The sequence below is a fragment of the Carassius gibelio genome, chromosome B4 (assembly GCF_023724105.1).
Source record: "Carassius gibelio isolate Cgi1373 ecotype wild population from Czech Republic chromosome B4, carGib1.2-hapl.c, whole genome shotgun sequence".
Classification (NCBI taxonomy): Eukaryota; Metazoa; Chordata; class Actinopteri; order Cypriniformes; family Cyprinidae; genus Carassius; species Carassius gibelio.
In genome coordinates, this window is record NC_068399.1 from 9,473,921 (window position 1) to 9,494,127 (window position 20,207).

The 20,207-nt window shown below is 36.9% G+C and overlaps 1 protein-coding gene across 3 annotated transcripts in view; it reads left to right on the forward strand.

The window, feature by feature from the left end:
- LOC127956431 (IQ motif and SEC7 domain-containing protein 3-like) overlaps positions 1-20,207 on the forward strand; it is a 115,679-nt gene that overhangs the window by 55,247 nt on the left and 40,225 nt on the right. For all 3 annotated transcript variants that reach the window (XM_052554309.1, XM_052554310.1, XM_052554311.1), the window contains exons 4-5: positions 8,272-9,473; positions 19,032-19,193. In XM_052554309.1, coding sequence (XP_052410269.1) covers positions 8,272-9,473; positions 19,032-19,193 — 1,364 coding nt within the window. The remainder of the gene's footprint in view (positions 1-8,271; positions 9,474-19,031; positions 19,194-20,207) is intronic.

Consider the following 20,207-nt stretch of genomic DNA (forward strand, 5'->3'; position numbering starts at 1 on the left):
AAACAATAGTCATGTTAACAAGAATCTAGTTAATAGTGAGAAATGGTTAATATACTAAAGTGTTACCTTAAGCATTATTAGAACCAGTTGTGAATTGAGTCTCCTTTTTGTGTATTGTTCAGAATTGCTGCCTATATGTAGAAGGTTCCAAATTAAGTTCCAGGATACAGCCTATGTAGGCAGTAGACTACATGGCAGCTCACTATATTCTGGCAAAGAGTTATATCTATACTGGGGCTCAATTAGAGCGCAGACATGTTTCTTTACAGAATTTTATGGCTGAACAGAAAACACTAAGGCAGCTTCATTCAGGGGCTATCAGAGGTTTCTGAGAGGGGTGCATTGGAGAGAAGTAGATTGAGATGACAGAGATAGAGAGAGCAAAAGCGACACCAAGAGAGATGGATGGGAGGAGAGGAGGAGAAAAGGTTGTGTTGTCATGGTAACACAGAGGTCCTCTTAAAATCCTCATCCTTCATTTTTTTGTCATTTTCTTGCTGAGTGTTCATACCGCAAATTGCATTGCCCATCCCCCACTGTTTTTGCTCAGAAATATTTAATCAAATTATGTTTGCATTGCAAAATGACTGACAGTGATTTATTCTGCTTTTAATATAAGGTCAAAATTAAATTATATTTAAATAAAAAATAATTCTGAAAGAGGAGCATTTCAGATCATTTGGGAGAAAAACAAACAGGATTACACATAACAGGGGTTGCATAATTTGAAACATCTAGTTATGAATATCGCTAATTTAACATTTAATATAGTTAATCTTAAATTCAAATAATTAGATGTAGTTATATAATCCTATATCACAATAATTCTAATATCAGAAACATAATAGCTGTTACGAAACAAGCTAATAGCACACTTATTCATTATTAATGTATTAATTCAGTCAAATTGCTCTTTAATCAAAAATGTGTATTATATATATATATATATATATTTTTTTTTTTTCATACTGAAATTGTTTGTTTTGTATTTTTTAATTGAGGCAAGTTGTCCCTATTAATTTTAAATTTAAAATGATTAACTACATTCAATGCAACGTTTACATGTTATTACTGTTTGATTAAACATTGCTAAAAGACTGGTATTGGCAGGTTCACACCTTGACAAGTTAAACCATGTAATTTGAGAAAATCCCAGCTAATGAATGTAAGAACTGTTTTGCAATTTGGCAGTTTTTTTTTTATCTTGAAGACTTGTTCTTATTCGCATTTGCAACTTTTAGGCTGATAAAGTGCTCAGACTCTGTGCTGAAACATATCAGTATGCAAAATGAAATTGGTTAGCCCCATCCACACTACAGCCATTACCTTCTGACCCCTCATGCAAAAAAAAAAAAAAAACAGTTTGCAAATTGGACTGATAGATATAGTACATATACCACCTTCACTTTGTGTTTTTAAGCATTTTGACTTATTTATAACTTCATTATTATGATATATTTTACATGATACATTATTTAATATATATCAACCATGTATTATAGAATCCTAAAGTTTGTCTTAAGGTATACATTGTGTCATATTCAGATCCTTGTTGATCCAGGAACATCATTCCTATCAACCAATCAGAATTGAGAGATAACTTTTCAGAAAATATCAGTTTTAGGCTTACAATCAGGGTTAGGTGCTTCTACACCCTGGTTAATCAGCTATCATTTCCCTCTGATTTTAAGAATAAACTATAGGTAAGGTTAGGTTTAGGGGTAGGGATTGGTTTAAGTCTATATTTTTGGAAGGTAATGTTGATCCAGGATCAACAAAAGATGTCTTACTTGGCAAAATCATGCCGACCATGGAAAGTCATAGGTTCAGGATCAGGAAGCCGTTGCATATATGTGCATCACTTCTTTTTCCGTAGAGTTTTATAAGAGATGTTGTGTATTTATTTATTTTTTCCTTATTGAACTTCACCAGGGTGTCCACAATGTGCTATATTATAGTATGACTACTAAATCTATTGGTTTAATCCGCAGGAAGAGAAAAGGTTTCTTTCCTTCTATTGGAATTTGAATGTATTCCTTTTTTTATTTCATCAACCATTACAGGTCCACCTCCTCAAGAAAATCATCTATCTGGCCCTTAGGATGGTCAGATAAAACATTAGAGTACAATACAGTTTATTGTCATTTTGTCAAGACATGAGCAAATGACTTCTTTAATATACTTTGGATGTATTCCCTCAAAACTTTAAATGTGTGTGGATCTCATTTATTTAAAAAAATGCAGACAAGACAGCCTGGATGGCCAGTGCAGTATTGGTCATTTAGTCAATAAATAGAATGAGTTTCAGTTTATACCCATTACTTTATTCACCCCCCCATTATTCAAACAATTTAATTTAATGCATTTCTTCTTCTTCTCACACAGATAAGCTTATCTCAATTGCACAAAATCAGTAACATACTACTAAATTAGATACGACAGTTAGCCTATAGGTTTTCATTCTCATCAGAATCGGGAACCCCTGTCGCTGAAGTCTAAAAATGTGCATGCACAGACAAGAGAAACGAGCAAAACATTGCACGGTTTTAACATTAATTTACAACATTTGTTGAATTAACTAAGTATGATGAATGAACACTTCTTGATTCTGTTTACTTATTCAATTTTATTTGCATATCTTTTGTAAGTTGGTTTGCAGTAGGTGATGTATTTGAATCAGTATGTTAATACGAACGTGGTTGCAGTGTGAGACACTGTGCTACGTACAGACGTGTGTGTGTGTGTACCAGAATTTGTGCTTGAGAAGATGAGTATACTGTATGCATTCACTTGTACAATTCTCTGTGTCTGCATTATGCCATTGATCTTCTGTCTGTAGAGGTGTGAAATCTCTCCTGAAGGCAGATAAGGGTGCAGAGTCTAACACTGCGGATAAGAGCTAGAGAAAACTAGTATCTCTCTCTCGAAGACACACAAACACACACGTACAAGCACACAGATTTATCCAAAACATAAATGCCTTAAAATCCATATACTGAAACTTTTATTAGAGTTTCTTATTCAGGGATTTTTCCAACGCTATCTCAATGGCCAATTCGTACGTATTTTACGAGGTGGCTTATTCGTACATATTTGTATTACCTCACTCGTACGATTTTATATGATTTGTCTAAACCCCAGTCATGGTTAGGTTTAGTGGTGGGGTTAGGTGTAGGTCATTCATACGAATTTTGCAACTCGTAAAATATGTCCGATTTGGCAAAAATCATATGAATATATGAGTGTGGTCGTACGAATTCGTATGAATAAGCCACCTTGTAAAATATGTACGAATTGCCGTGAGATCAGGTTGGATTTTTCAAACTAGAGTTGGGGAAACTAAGTAACAAAATACATACGAATTGAATATATATACACATTTATTTTTGAAAATAAGTCTAACATTAAAACCTTCCCTTAAAATTGTAAATGTAATTAAATTCAATGTTTATATTTATAAGGTGAATTTAATACCACATTTCAAAAGACAACATGTTTAACTAAGTATTCAACTGTTGGTACGAAGTCAGAAAGTCACAGCTGTGGTTGATTGACATTGCTATTCCCAGTCTACCACCAATATGTCATTTGGAAGAAATCTCCCATAAACAGCAGCATCAGCTCGGATTGGTTTAGTCTTTTTTTTGGCAACAGACCTTCTTTGAAGTTTCCTACACTTACACATGCTCTAACTGTTACTGTTATAGCTTTGTTCACACATCATATTGCCAACTCCCAGAGCTGGCAAATTATCTGAGCTGAGGCTGAACTGAAAATGCTGATCAAACTACAGTTGCACATCTTAAACTGCCAATTTTGGTAAAATGTTGTTCAGTTTAGCATTGACCATGTGCATTTCCATTAAATGCACATGGTGCATTAAAATACATATAATACATTTCCTGTTATGTATTTGCATACATATCTGGCTGTTGAATAAGTATATCTAGCCAGTACTGTACTCCACGTGTTCAGTGACACACATTAGTCAGCATGCTAGAACTTCATATCCAGTCCAACGCCACTCAAAATTGGGACATTACTGATTGATCATCTTCACAACCCCTTCTAGAGATTTCCTGTACACTCTCAGAGTAATTGGTTTTTACAAGTACTTTAACGAAACCCAGGGCGTCCGTCGCAGAGTACAAATCAAACACTGTTTATCCATTTTTACCTAGTATTGCAGATAATCTGTAACATGTGATGCATTAGGGTGAGCTTCCTCTTACTATAATCACTCAGAGAACCCAGGCTAATAAAAAAACGGGTATTCATGAGAAATGGGTCCATATCTCAGCCTACCGTTTTATAGATTGAACTAATCCGAATTCCCTCTGCAAAACTTTCTGACAGATTTACCGAGCGGCGACACGCAGGAAAGTTTGATGTGTTTACTTACACTCTCGTCTCTGAACTGCAAAAACTGAAAAAAAGGCAAACATCAGCAGTAAAAAAAAAAAAGTGGATTAGCAAACTTGATGACAAGACATGGATGTTGATATCAGTGAAAATAGATCTTATCCTGTGTTCCCTCTCTTGGTTATAGTATTCTCTGATTATATATATATATATATATATATATATATATATATATATATATATATATATATATATATATATATATATATATATATAAACCTTTTCTGGATCTTTACTCATTCTTGGTATGTGTCTAATTTTCACATTTTAAGTAGAATGTGCACTGCGTGCTAAATTGTTATCTTCAGAAATAAGAATAATACAAGTGATTTTTCAGTAATTTTGTACATAAACCGTTAATAATACTTAGTGTAAGTATTTCATTATGATTCCAAACGGAGTTAAAGAAATTTGCTTTCGATTTCAATGCATTTTGGAAGTTAAAATCTCATATTTACAGCAATTCCTACATAATGCTAATGAATCGTAAACGTCAAATTGCCAAGCAACATTGGAACATCTTTTTTAGGATTTCCAATGAAGTGCGGTCACAGGTTGGCATATATTGCTATACTTCTGTCATTTAAGAAGTATCCTGACTGACAAGGCTGAAATGCTGAGCTAAATGCCATGAGCTGTGATCCACTGTCAGCAAAGTCAGCTCCCTCAGAGGGTGTCTGAGTGCTGATAATCTGGCTTTAGTGACTCTAGACACGATCTCTCGGAGACTGATGGCTCCACAGATAACTACTACAGCACCTCTTCTGTGTGATTGCCTCTTTATGCTAATGAAGGTGTGCCTAACCTCCCAAAGAGACCTTTGATTATCCTGTCTTATGCTGATGGCCTCATAAATATACATGTATCCTTGAGACACAAATCAATGCAAATGAGAGACTAATGTCAAGCACCAAATATGAACAGATATACCAAATATGATTTGACAAAAAGCAGCTATGATCAATTGAGCCAATGAGATTGCGTATACAGAGCTACGTTTTCTAGCAGGTGCCCTTTTGATTTCAATAGTGTGTCCCATGCAAAATGTATAGTCACATCTTTACCTTTACCACATCTTAACCAGTCATGTTTCATTTTTTTGCCACGTCATGTTTAGCGGCCTGCAAATGTCTATTTAGAAATCTAGCGTTTAGTGGATGCTTATAAGTGCTCATTATCAAAGTTGTAACACAACGGCTTTGTTTCTCCATGAGGGGGTTTGGTGGCACGGCATCTTTGTTTCCAGAGGAAAGGTTACAGAACAGTAGAATTCAATCAATCAGTTCAGAACTCCTGAAGTGTTTCCAATTATATGTGCCATATACATCAGACATTCGGTCCGAAAGCTGAGACTAAGTAGGTTTGTAACAATGGGGTAGGATTTCTGTTTAACATTCACCTCTATCGCTTTACTTGTGTAGTTTATGTAAGCCTGTCTTGTTTGGATATGTATGATATGTCATTTTCTGCTGGGGTGGTGAAGAAGTGAGCTTGGACAGAGTGCTGATCCAGCTGTCAAGTCTGATTTGCCTGGGCTGAGCTGATAGGGAGTGGTGTCATTGCAATACCCCCTTCCTTTATGGCTGCAGTGGTTCCGGAATGATCTCTCTCCCCGGCGCCGCTTAGTGAAGTGATCGGAAACGGACCTGACAGCTGGCTAATGGGTGGATTTGCAGCAGGACTGCATTCGTTACACGCCTTCATGTCTCTTTGTATTTTGCTCTCACCCTCTATCATGCCCCAGCCCTGTTGCGCACCTGGTGTTTTTACCACACCTCAGGGTCATAGAGATCACAACTATCTTTGCGGTTTTGTGATGCCAGAAATCGAATTTGTCTCTGTATCCTCTCTGTAGGTCATCTCATCGTGTTTCAGCCATACTGTCATTTATCTATTTTACCCTTCGAAAAGCTTCGAAAATAAATAGCACTGAATGTCACATAGATCTGCTATGTGAAACAGTGGCGGCATCCTTGATTTATCTGCTCCCATATTTCAAGACACATGTAGTGCATGAAAATAAAAAGACATCCTTGGCAACTATAGCTTTCTTTTTTGATATCCCATCTCATGTGCAAGGCGTCCACTGCTATTTCATCCCTTATGTCTGAGTGTCCAATGTTGTATATCAGCACCAATGGATCATGCTGGGTAAAAACTATGAATATTCAAGGAAGGTTGTGAACTAGCAGTAGCATTCCAAACTCAAGCCTCTTCTGATAAGAAACTCTGTAACTCAGAGCCCAGACACTATTCAAAACTTAATAATCCCCAGACATATCTTTCCTTTCTAACCTAGTCTGAGACAAATGTAGATTACTAAATTAAGATGGCTTTTCGGTGTTATTGAAACTTCTTTTAGGGAGTTTGAATCCATAACCATGACTGATTGCATCAGGTCACTTTCTCTTATCAAACTGTTGGAAATGGCAGGACTTTAATGACCTCAAATCTGAGCTCACCCAGGAAAAGACAAGACCACTGACAACTGATAGGAGCACAATAGAAGACTAGCAGGTGAAATTCAGCCTCAGTTATCAGATAGGGGCCTGGCATTCACTTTCTAGAAAGAATCCATGACTGACGGAACAAATTATTACTCTTGTCAGTTTGGAAGGTAATGTTGGGGCTACAGATGGAAACTCTACAAATCGGAATTCCTCATAGATTGTCTGGAGACCATACAGTAATACTTTCATCTGGCCCTGATGAACAAATGTGCATCTGCTGTACATTAGCAGCCATATGCAAAGTTTCAGCCATATGCAAGTTCTCATTATTATTATTATTATTATTATTATTATTATTTTTACATTATCTTGTAGCCTTTAAAGGTATAATAAAGGTATATATATTAGAAAATTATATGTAATTTATCATCTTGCAACTGAAAATGTGTTTTATATAGCATAGTCTATTAGACAATGATAAGTGGCATAGAGAACCAAATAACTGGAAAAGATGACATTGCCTAATGTGCCTCAAATAGCAGGAAATGTGTACTGTTTAAATAGCATGTCGCATGGCGCGCTCTTTCATTTAATTTTAATGGGCCTTGTGATGGCCACCTTATGGCCCCAGAGGATAGGATAGGGCCCAAAATCCCTACAGCCCTATTTAAAACAAATTATTTGGAAAATAGATAGATGGATAGGTAGAAGGTGGAGGCAAAGGCACATCTGTTTTGACTGACCACATGGGTACTCAAAATCGAATCATTTCTGAAAGTGTTAGTCAAGGGTGATTTACCTTTGGATTATGAGCCAAACAGTTCCCAGAGAATGTTATTTTTCAAGGGACACAAGCTATGAAAAAATCTAAAGGGTTTGTGTGTGTGTGTGTGTGTAGCAATGGCAAAATGTTGGCTGGACAAAAGACTGTTCAAAAGGTTATTCTTGTTCTGAAAGGTCCTATCACAGTTTGGCTGTCTTGACTATATTTTCACCTGCTATGTCCATAATTAATTTAATCAAAAAACTTATTTTAAAAATAATTTTTGGAGTGAGCGAAATGTTTTTTATTTTTTATTTCTAAACCATGAATGCAGTCGAATTAACACAACTGTTAATGCACAGTTTAACGCATGTACTTTAGTGTTTCTTTATTCACTGTGGGGTAATTGCTTTCACTGTTGTATGCAGTGTATTCAAATGTTATTAAGAGTTTTTGCATGAAGGGCAGTCGGGGACTTAAAAATTGGTTTGTCTCAGCATGTCATGATATTTAGCAATTTGTAGTAAGTCTTGTTATTGATTTAATTTAATGCTGTCATCTCTTTCTGTGGATATTTGTCTGTGCTTGTCATAATGTTGCTTTATCTGACCCTGTTTCATATCTCTTTCTTTGCAGATCGAAATGTTAGAGCACAAATATGGGGGCCACCTCATCTCACGCCGTGCTGCTTGCAAGATCCAGACGGCTTTTCGCCAGTATCAGCTCAGCAAAAACTTTGAGAAGATCCGAAACTCCCTCCTTGAAAGTCGTTTGCCACGCCGTATCTCCCTGCGAAAAGTGCGGGTGCAAAATACAGAGGGTATCTCAGCTGAACGGGCGCTGGCTGAAGGCTGCAATCTGGCAAGTATCCCCCTTGTCCGGTCCCCATCCTTGCCCACCACGGTAGGTGGCTCCCTCACCGACCTCGAAGATTCCTTCAATGAGCAAGTCCAGTCTCTTGCCAAATCCATTGATGATGCACTTAGCAACTGGAGCATGAAGACCATGTGTTCACTCCAAGAAGGTGGCACCTACCAGTTTAGCTCAGAGGCCTTTAGTACAGCAGCTGGCAAATCTGGGTTGGCAGGAACAGTCCGAGAAGGTGGCCCCATGGACCCTGCCACATTCCACAGCGGAACAGGCCAAATAGACAATTCTGAGAACATGGCCCGGAGTGCCAGCAAGCTGATGATGGCCTTCCGGGATGTGACAGTTCAAATTGACAGCAAGAACTTCCATGTGTCAACCTCTGTTTCTCTCGGTAATTGTGTCCAGCAGGGGGCCATAATTACTGAGAGCCCACAGCAGCCTCTGCTAAGTGATGCAAAGGAACAACCACCTCAACAAGGACAACCACCACCATCTCCACAGGATCCAGCTCCTCCACCCCTAGAGCAGGATGCTGAGGAAATACCTGACGGCGATTTCCCAGATCCTCCACCAAGTGAAGAGGAGCTTGGGGAGGATCTTCCACCTCTGGTCTTGGAGAAACAGGAATTTCCAGAACCAGCAATTCCGGTAGAGACAGCAATAACCTCTGAAACCTTGCCTCCACCCGAGGTTGCAGAGACGCCAGTCACCCCAATTGTAGAGGTTTTGGAAGCTAAGCGAATTGAGTCAGACACAGCGGACAATAGCTCAGAGCAGATGAGTAGCAGCAGTACATCCACATCAGCTCAATCGGCTTCTGAGGTCTCGTCCAAAGAGGCTTTACAGGCCATGATTCTTAGCTTGCCCCGATACCACTGCGAAAACCCAACCAGTTGCAAATCTCCTACTCTCTCCACTGACGTCATGCGAAAACGCCTATATCGTATTGGCCTCAACCTCTTCAACATGTGAGTACCCTGAGAACCTCTTATCTCCAGTTGATAGTTATGGTTGCAGAACTTTTTACATCACATTTGCTTGAAGTGACTAATGACAGATATTTTAAGCTATAAAACCATTTTTTCTTTCATTTTATCAAGCTGTCCTCACCTGCCGTTATTATAGCTGCATGAGGGCTGCTCTTCAAAACTTCACACCAAATTCTAGTCTCTCTCTTTCTCACTTTCCTGTCTCACTCCTGTCATCTTGTTCTGTCTCCAGCTGTGGCTAACACCCCCGCCCCGATGCCTGTCACCTTGGGTTTGTCTGACCCTATTAATAGCACTGCTTTTATTTAAAGTGCTGTCTCATTCCATTTTCCCTAATCTCATCTTGCTCTGTTCCAAGCATAAAGACATTTTAAAGGTTGGACTAGTTGTCTAATTAATAACACACTACAATAATGAGACTATTAGGTTTATCTGGATTGTGTGCATAAGGAGGAGAGAGAGAGAGAGAGATAAGGAAAATGAAAGGGGGGACATATTATATCTGTTTGTCTTCTATGTTTCCACCATTTCTGGATGGGATTCTATAGCCCCTCAAAATGTCCTGTACAGTTTTTGCTTCCGCATTTGGTCTTCAGCATCACTCTTCAGATAATGAGCTTGCCACAAAAAAAGAATTCAAATATATTAATTAATAAAAATATCTCAATAACGCATTTTGCCACTAAATAGCAGTGCTTTCCAAACCTATCCTAAAGGCTCCCATTTGGATGTCTCTGTTTATGGTTTCCATTTACTGACACAACCATTTCAGGTCTTACAGTCTCTAATGAGAGGATGAGTTGAATCATGCGTGTCAGATAAGGGAAAGCAATAGGTATCCTTGTCATAATGTCCCAAGAATACCACATAAATGATGACTACCAACTATTCAGAGTTATAGAGTGTAATTACTGCTTGCAGCTTGTGTGTTGAATATTATTATTTTGTTATTTATTTTGAAGTAAGATCTTTATAGCAGGGTAAGATGACTTCTCTATCCTGTTTCCTGCATTGCTGACTGTTATACCTAATTATACACTGCATTTCTCTCCACTGTGTATGCATTTTTTTATCCAAATGCCTAATTTCCTCAAGATCATTTCACAGAGGCCTAATCTGAAACATGTTTTGTCGCGATTTCATTTTTAACACAGGACCAGTTTGTTCCTGTATTCATACAAAATGGATTTTATAAGGATTAGATAACATCAAGATCATGTCGGTTTACTAGCCAGGAACATAATTTCTAAAATTCATGCATGACTGCAATATGGCAATCTCCCTGAAGGCATTCAAATATTGTTTTGCTGCGCCCCCAGAAATCACAATAAGTGTCTGATTTGAAATAATCTTGTATAACTTGCATATAGAGTAAAATCAAGTAAAATGGGACCATTTTTAAGATCAATGTGTTCTGTCCACACACAAATATTTGAATTTTAAATTTATTTAATGTTTATTTTAGTTAAATAATTGTGTTTTTTTTTTTTTAGCTGTGTTTATTCATTGCGCATTGTTTATCATGTACTAATTTGCATATTCCATCAAGATGTCTCTTTCTTTTTTTGTTTGCTTCTTGTAAATTGAAGAACTGTCTACTCCTGTAACTATCCTATCACCCAGGTGCATCTTTCCAACGAGGACATCTGTTTTTCAAAGTTGGAGAAATGCAACTCCACTTTACAAATCCTGTTGGCTTTATTTCTGCAGTGTCACATCGCTGCCAATTAAAATTCTGCTCCCGCATGTCTATTCTCTATGTTCAGCCAAGAGTGACTGAGGCATAGTTTGATAAGAGCTCTCTAAACGCAAAACATCACAGAGGTGCATGATGGGAAAGGTTGAATCAGGACTGTGCTGGACTATGTATGATAAACATAGATTAATGTCAGAAACTTTCTGGAAATGTCGATGCCTTATGCTGATTAACACATTTTGCAACAAATCTCGGCATTTAAGGGGTTAATAGAGTTGCTTTTAAATGTCTGTTCCATTAAATCTGATGTTTAGCATTCACATAGCTACAACATGCTGACATTTCAAAGAAGTGCGATTCAGCAAGATTATTCAAAAACAATTGCTTCTTCATGGCAGTAATCATCCGGAAAGACAAAACTAATTGAAGATGCCAAAACTAGTTAGCTATTAAACAAAATGTCATCCCTTGCTAAAAATGCAGCATATTGAATTGTTTTGACACATTTTGAGTTGCAACAGTATGGGCCCTTAAGTATATTTCGAGCCCGAATATTCTTGTTTTTCAACTAGGGCAATGAATCAATTCGATTTCTGTTTTCTCAAGGCTGATATACAAATTAAACATTAACTAAAATCCAGTAGTATTCTCAATATACTGTATCCAACAATTTTGATAATTATTCTCCATAGATTAGTTGTTTTGGTTCCACTTTATGCCTAATAGGTGCATTTAACTACTATATACTGTATGCATGAATAAAAAATAAACAAGCAAATAAATAAAGGTATTTTGGTTGCACTTTATTTTACAGTGCGTGTACTAACATGTAATTATAGTGTATTTACAGTGTATTTATCTAAGAACGTTCTGGTAATACAAGGTAACTATATGGGTTAGGGTTAGGGTTAGGGGTAGGTTCAGGGTTAGTACCTAGTTATTACATAGTTATTGTAATTACTATAATAAGTACAGAGTATGTACATGAGGAACAGGACTGTAAAATAAAGTCCTACCGGTATTTTTAGTATTTTTATTAATTATAATCACAAGGTAAAAACATGGTTGTACACAATAAGCACGATGCATCAACTGATTTAAATGTTAGTCCAGAGTGGTTAAAAACACTTCATGTAAAATAGATCTCTTTCTCTGCTTCCTATTGTAAAGTTTATTTTAAAAGAAAATTAAAGATCCCACTCCAATAATTGAAGAAATACATTACTTTTACCCTTACTTCTACATTTACTTCAGTGCCATCTTTAGCTCCTTTAAAATGAGAGAAAAATTCTTAGAGTTAGAAGGGCTAATTTAATCAGCTAGTAAGTCATTAGAGGAATGTGGCTTTACAAAGTAAAAATTGTATTCAGATGAAGCATATTAAACTATCCAAGATCTCCATGCACTAGCTTCTGTTTATTTTCCCTTTCATTGCTGTTAGAGTGTCCAAGGTGAAATGCTTTGTTCCTAAAGTACCTCTTAATGAATACTTTTTGTACTCAAAGTAATCATGTGATGGAGACAAATAAAAGTAAAAAATGCAAGGATGCGAGTCATATGTGACTGGTAACAAAACAAAATCTTCAAAATCACATTTCCAGAAAGCATCTAACAGTCCTGACGTGATAACTTACATAGCTGACAAATAGGCTTGCATTTACGCACAGCGGCTCTTTATCCATCTTGTGGAAGGGAAGGTGCATAATCTACTCTTTTATTTTCCACCTTCACCAAGTGAAACCTTCTTTGTCCTGTGCTGATGGCGCCAATATTCATGGTAGAATGCAACAGAAAGGATTCATCTGTTTTATAGGGCTGAGTGAATGTATGTGTGCACTTGATTATGAGCTGGGAGGGCGATGCCGGCTGCCAACCTCCGTGGGAGGCTGTTTATTTTCCACCCGCTCATCAGATTTCCTTTAAATAAAGGAAAGAACATAGTGAGAATTTTGAACATATGGTTAAATCCCTCAAATGACTCAGCTTCATCTGTCATTCAAGGATTAGTTCACCCCAAAAATGAAAATACTGTCATCGTTAAATCAGCCTCATGTAGTTCAAAATCCATATTACTTTCTTTCTCCTTTGCAACTGTTTTTGTTAGTGTTTTATTGTTTCAGTTTTTCTATTATTATTTATTTTCATTTTTTAATTCAAGTTTAATTAATATTGTGTCAGCTGCGCAGCTGTGCGGAAGTGTTTGTTGACAGTTTGCACTTTAGCATGGCAGCTCTTGGACAAACTTGGAGCAGTGAGGAGGTGCGGAGCCTCATAGAAATTTGGTCAGATGACCATGGGCATGTCAGAGTTAAGAAGAATAAATGCACGCCTTTGCTTGAAGTTACAAGCGATGCCCGCTCAACGTTTTCTGTGCATTAGAACATTGTTTTCAAGGTGCATCTGCACTTCATTATAGAAATGTATTGTTTGCATATTGTGGTGTATACAAACAATGTAATAGATTATGACCAGGGACAAAACCAGCCAGTGCAGTCGTCTCTCCATAGTTGTGTTGTCTCCGTGTTGTTTGCTGGCTTTTCCTCTTATGTTGGAATTTTCCTGCACGTACTGTAAATTCTGACCAATCGAAAAGCAGTTTAGAAAATACGTCATGGCCAATGAGTGATTTGGATGTTGTCATGTGACTGGAATTTGGTTTGTTTCAACTGGTACGGACCAAAGCAATCAGTGTGGTGTGAAAAGGAACCAAAAAAGCTGAGAAAATGCTACAATGTATAATTTGTTTTGCCCTTGGTTCCAAATGAACCGAACTAGAGATGTGAAGGACCCTAAAAAGACCATCATGTAACACACTTAGGTACTGGAAAACAATTCAACAAAATAAATACAAACTCTATCCATTTTCAGGTAGAGGTGTATTCACAACAGTAAGGACAGGTTAATAGTCTGTTTTATAATCTCAACACTTTGTGTGGTTGTCTCTGTCTACCACAGTGCTCTAGAGTGCTATAATGGCTGCACTAGTGTGAGGGCATGTAACATCGTTGAAATAAATATACTGCTTTCAGAAAGCTACTTCTTTACTGAAACATTAAAACAGACATGACATTCGCATACCTCACAAATTTTCATGTACGTGAAGGACTGCTCTTCAAAGGGTTAGTTCACCGATTCATTTGATTAAATCTGCTAATTAACGACAGCCCTACTTTTAACATTATCAAAGAGAGCAAAATAAAAATAAACCAGTCTTTCCCTTACCCAGACTTCATCGCCTCAATAAACCCCGACAGATAAGGATAAGCCAATTTTTTTTTATCAAATAGAGGTTTTGCTCCAAGATAGTGAGTGAAAAGAGAGAGGGCTTGTCATTAGTTCCAGCAGTTCATTTTCTGCAGGGTAGCCTTAATACCTGTGACAGCTCAGACTGAATCTAAAGCAGGTGTGTTTGTGTGTGTATGTGTGTGTGTGTGACAAGATGGTGAAATCTGAGTTTGGATTAACAGAGAGATTTGGGGACCGGAATGTGCTTTCCCTAAACAGATAATTAAGAAAGAAGGAGGATTATAGGGGCTCTATGAGCGTGTATATGTTGGAAAGAGCACGTAAAGGACATATAGAGGACACTGATGTGTGAACCAAGGATGGTTGGTAAGCAGAGAGAGTATAGCGCTCTAAACTGAGTTTTCACCTGCCTCGTGAACAGAATGGGAATGTTTCTTTTCCCTCAAAAGAAAGGAAAACAGCAGGGAGAGGAGAAAAGAAAGTGAGGAGAATGTGTGTGGGATTCAACATAGATGTTAGATTCTATAAGAGACTGCTCATGATCGTACGATGCCTTCAAAAAGCTGTGCTCTATCTGTCATGTATTATTCAGGGCTTATACCTGCAGTTTATCCGCATCCTTTTTTCTTACAATTTCAGAATAGAATCAGAGCACAGATGTTAGTTGAGTGTCAGGTGAACTTTATGTAGCTACAGTAATTGTCGCAAAAGCTCTTTCTGTCTATCTGGATGTGAAGATCAGTATTTCTTCAACTGGAAGCACTTTTGGCCCTGTGTGCTTTTAGAAAATACAGTCCCTTAAAACATACTGTTCACACCTTCACTGGTTTATTTAATGGCAGTGTCTTTTCACACTACGTGCAAGCGGCCAAGCTTGTTGCCAAAGGCTATTTTTGCTCCAAGCCATCTTTGCTCAGACAGTTTACCCTTAGTACAAATAGCATATTACTGCTAAAGATGCAGTATTTTGTGTGAATTGCATTTATCACTGTTTTCACTTAATGTAAACAAGATTAAATTTGTTTCTATTTACATTTATTCTGCCAATCGCTTCAGCATCTAACTTCTATTGCTAAATTGTTTTGGATTTATGTTATAAATAAGATATGATGGAAATAACTTTTTATGACTTTAAGATGTCCCTGTTACAGTGTAATTATACATTTAAGTACTGTATAATATCAATTAACTACACGTACTAATATGGTTAGGCTTTGTCTTATGCTGGGTTGACACCAAATGTGAACAGAGCGTCAAATTCGCATCTACCACTGCTAATTCGCGTCATGGGGGGGGCTTCTGCCAGCTGAGTTCACTCAGCATTTTCAACCGCCATTTTATTCGGATCATTTTCAAAATATTACTGTTATAGTGTCATGAAATGTAGTTTTAAAAGTATTTCAGGCGAGAATGTAGTTGTTTTAAACTCAAATATGCGGTTTATTTATAAAGACAGTGTCTATTTAAAAAAAATGTGTTTCGCCGATTTCTGAGATGAGCTCCATGCGATCAGTGGGAGCTCAGAGCTCATGTATCGGCCGAGAGCAGCCTCACCTCGGCTAGACCTTCTGACATTTGCCGCTGGCTCTGATGTCTCTTTAGTGGTTCAACATAAAATATAATTTGTTTGGGGTAAAACGAAACGTTTCTTATCTTTGGCCTTTATACAATTAATCTATTAATATATATATATATATATATATATATATATATATATATATATATATATATATATATATATATATATATATATATATATATAGGTCCTTTTTATTTCTGTCTCTATAGAAAAATTAACTTGTTGACTGCTGGTTGACTGCTCACTGACATCATCAGTCGTTCCTCCATGTTAAATGAGTGACTCCTAGCAGGCTCCTGATTGGTTAACGCAGCGCGAATTGACGGCAAAGTTCAAATTTTTCAACTCAGGTGGCAGACGCGAATTCGTGTCAAACGCTTAAATGCACAACAGCATAATTCGCGCCTAACGCACATAACGCAAGAAATGCTCAATTTGCGCGACAATTTGTGTCATTCACGCGAACTAGACACGTGAATGAGGCGAATTCGCATCTTCCGTGCTAAACGCCTCATTCGCGCCGCGAGAACTCCAGACGCTAGTAAATGCCTTTGCATTGACTTAACATTGAAATCATTCGTGCCAGATGCTCTATTTGCTCTGAACACAGCATTAGGGTTACTTGCATGATTATGCATCATTTAATGTTTTTAATTTTAATATTAAGTACGTGTAATGTGTAACAAGGATACCTTCAAATAAAATGTTTCTGGATTTGGATAAATTCCACACAATAAATGCTAAATGTTTATCATTCATTATGGATTTTCATCTTTTAATATCGAATGATCAGTTCAGTTTGAGTTCAGAAATTTTATTAACTCACTACTCACAACCTAACAACTCAAACCTTCCGTGTAAAAACAAAAACGGTTGATATCAAGTGGCTTTAGCCCAAACTTAAGTTTAAATTAGGCAGACATTTTAGGGATGAGGCACAGTCATACCGCTTTGTTCACTGCTTTTCAACACATAAATAAATATGGGGACAAGAGATATTGACTGTTTTAATATCTCACCTGTTTTTTACCTTATAATCCATTGTAGTATAGAAAACAATCATCCTGCATATCAAAAAGATGAAGACAGCAATAATATTATTAATACTGAAGTATTATTTATATTGACGTCAGTTGATAACTATCACAGAGACACAAGATAGCAGTAGTTGAGTTTGCATGAAACAAAACCCGGATAAGCAGAATATTATTCAGCGCTGTTATTGAAAACGGTTGTTGGAATAACTCACCTTGGAATTTCGCGACTGACCTATTAATAACCTAACCTAATAACCTATTAATAAACTATTCCACAGAGCAGTGTGATAATGTTAGATACAGTATAAATGCGCCTTTAAAAGCAGTGGATGATCCAGCCATGGGTGACACAGGTAACATTAACCTCCACACAGCCTTCTCATATGTGCTCTTCATTATCCTATCACTCATTTGCAGCAGTTTTAAGATCTGCTGTGCTTACTGAAAATTAATTTTGTCCTAACTCAGCATTACGCTTCCCTCTGACTTCTGCCACCCAGGAGAAATGTTTCCTCACCTGCTGGAAGCAAGAAGTAACCATAACCATATAACGGAGGTCAAGTTAATCAAGGCAATGCAAATTGCAAATTAAAGTGACATTATATAAGCTCTTGCTACTGTAAGAAAGAAAGAAAGAAAGAAAGAAACCCCAATCATTATGGGTTTTAAACATGTGCAGAACATTTCCTTAACTTATTAGCAGCATTTGTATAATATTGTTCTAAAAAAATATAAAAATTGATGCACATTAGAGATGTTTTATGGACATTTCACTTGTTTAAGAATGAGCCCAACATTAAACTGTTTTTTCAACAGGATAAATAGACCAAATAAAAATAGCACAACCTATTCAGAGCCACATATCACACTATTGCATATCATTTCAATTCCTTTAAAATAAAACACAGTGACAGGCCTTTTATTGTAACTGACAAACAGGCTGTTCATAAACTACATTATGTTCCCCTCTGTAAAGCTAGACGGTGTCGGCAGGGGTTGTACATTTATTATGAGGAGTAAATCATTGCAATGAATAGGGAAGATAGAGTGAAATATGGAGATTGTAGAATGCATTCAGGCAAACCAGAAATACGCGGTTCTCTCAGCATGTGGATGAATCAAAGTTCAGTAGACCCTCTATAAATCCATGTACTTTTTTTTCTCCCAGAGCAAAGACTAAGCGATAAGAATGCTGACTGAAGGAATAAAGCAACTCTATAAAGTACAGCCGAGAAGCTTCTTTCTGTCCCCCATTGTCACTTTTATTGTCTGAAGGCAGGAAAGCGTTGACATTCTGGTTATTGATAAGCCACTGAATAGAAAAACGGCGGTTATTAATGCCCACTTGGCTTCTGTGGAATGAGAAAGTGTCTGAGGAACTGTATGAGATTGAAACTCCTTTAACAAAGACACACAGAAAGCATTTTTTTTTTTTTATTCAAGTGTCATATATATATATATATATATATATATATATATATATATATATATATATATATATATATATATATATATATGTGTGTGATCTTTATAATAACAAAACATTTAACAAATGCAAAATTCATATATTATTCATAAAATAAATAAATACACAAATATTAAATTATAACTGATGCGCTATTTTGCCCTTCTTGTGAAGTCATAAAATGCAGTGCAGTGACTAGACCAATCTGCTTATAATCTTTCTCTTTATTAAAAAATAATAAATGCTGTTGATGTGCTATTTTTGCAGTTCATTTGACAAGTAGTTTTTTTTTTTTTTTTACTTTGCCACCGAACAGAATCGCAAGAATCTGCTAGATGTTGTACTTTTTCTGGTTCAATTCAATGCAATTACAAGACAAATCCTGTTGTAATATTACAATATCAATATTGTAAGTTAATGCCTATCCAAAACTGTAGTTATGTACTTTGGTTAAAGTTCTAACAGTGCTAACAGTTTTTTTCTCTGTGTATCTCCTTCTCTGTGCATCAAACAGAAATCCAGACAAAGGCCTCCAGTTTCTCATCTCCCGTGGGTTCATTCCGGATACGCCTATAGGTGTGGCGCACTTCCTGCTCCAGAGGAAGGGGCTGAGCCGACAGATGATCGGCGAGTTTCTTGGCAGCAGCAAGAAGCCGTTTAACAGAGATGTGTTAGAGTGAGTATATGAAAATGCCTCTTAGTGTCCATAGCTTAAAAAAGAGCAACGAGAATCTGTAACTGTGTGCGAAAAATAGAACAATATCATAAAAGAGAGAATATTTACACTTTTAAATTGAAGCATTTTTGTTTTTTTCTCTCCATGGATTTGGAGAGTCATGGCATCTTTTAATGAGATCTCCCTTGGCTGCTGAGCTCCCGCAGTCTAACTGCAGAGCTTTGCACTTGGAAATGATACACTCTTGAGACCTCTTAGCAGAGTCAGTGTGTGTGTGTGTGTGTGTGTGTGTGTGTGTACAGTGCAGTACATATGAGGTTTTTGAAGTGATGCATCTTCTTGACTTAAAGGGACAGTTAATCTAAAAATGAAAATTCTGTGATCTTTTACTCACCAACATCTACCCATATTCTTCACGATATCTTCCTTTATGTTCAACAGAAGAAATAAACTCAGGTTTGGAACTCCTCCCTGACAGATTTTGGAGCATTTGGGAGCTTTATAATTTTCCTGTAGAACCCTGAAAAGGTATTTCAAATACTCCCCAAAAAGCTTTTTAATGCTGTGGTAATCAATCAAACCCTAGTGCTTGTATTGTTCTGTTCTGTCCAACATCATCTTTCGTTGCAAAGGTCAAGGTGTGTGTAGGCTTAATATTAAAATAGAGTTTTAAAGTTATATGTGCAGTGATACAGTAATGATCATAGTGAGGGAGAAAAAATATATATACTCAAGTATATGAGTATTACTACACATGCATTTTATATAACTGATTTTCAATAGCTGAATAAGCATACTCTCCAACGCTATCTCACGACCAATTCGTACGTATTTTAAGAGGTGGCTTATTCGTATGAATTTGTACGACCTCACTCGTACGATTTTATACGACCCCAGTGACAGCTAGGTTTAGGGGTGGGGTTAGGTTTAGGTAATTTGTACAAATTCATACGAATATTGGCAACAATCGTATGAATTTGTACGAGTGTGGTCGTACGAATTCGTACGAATAAT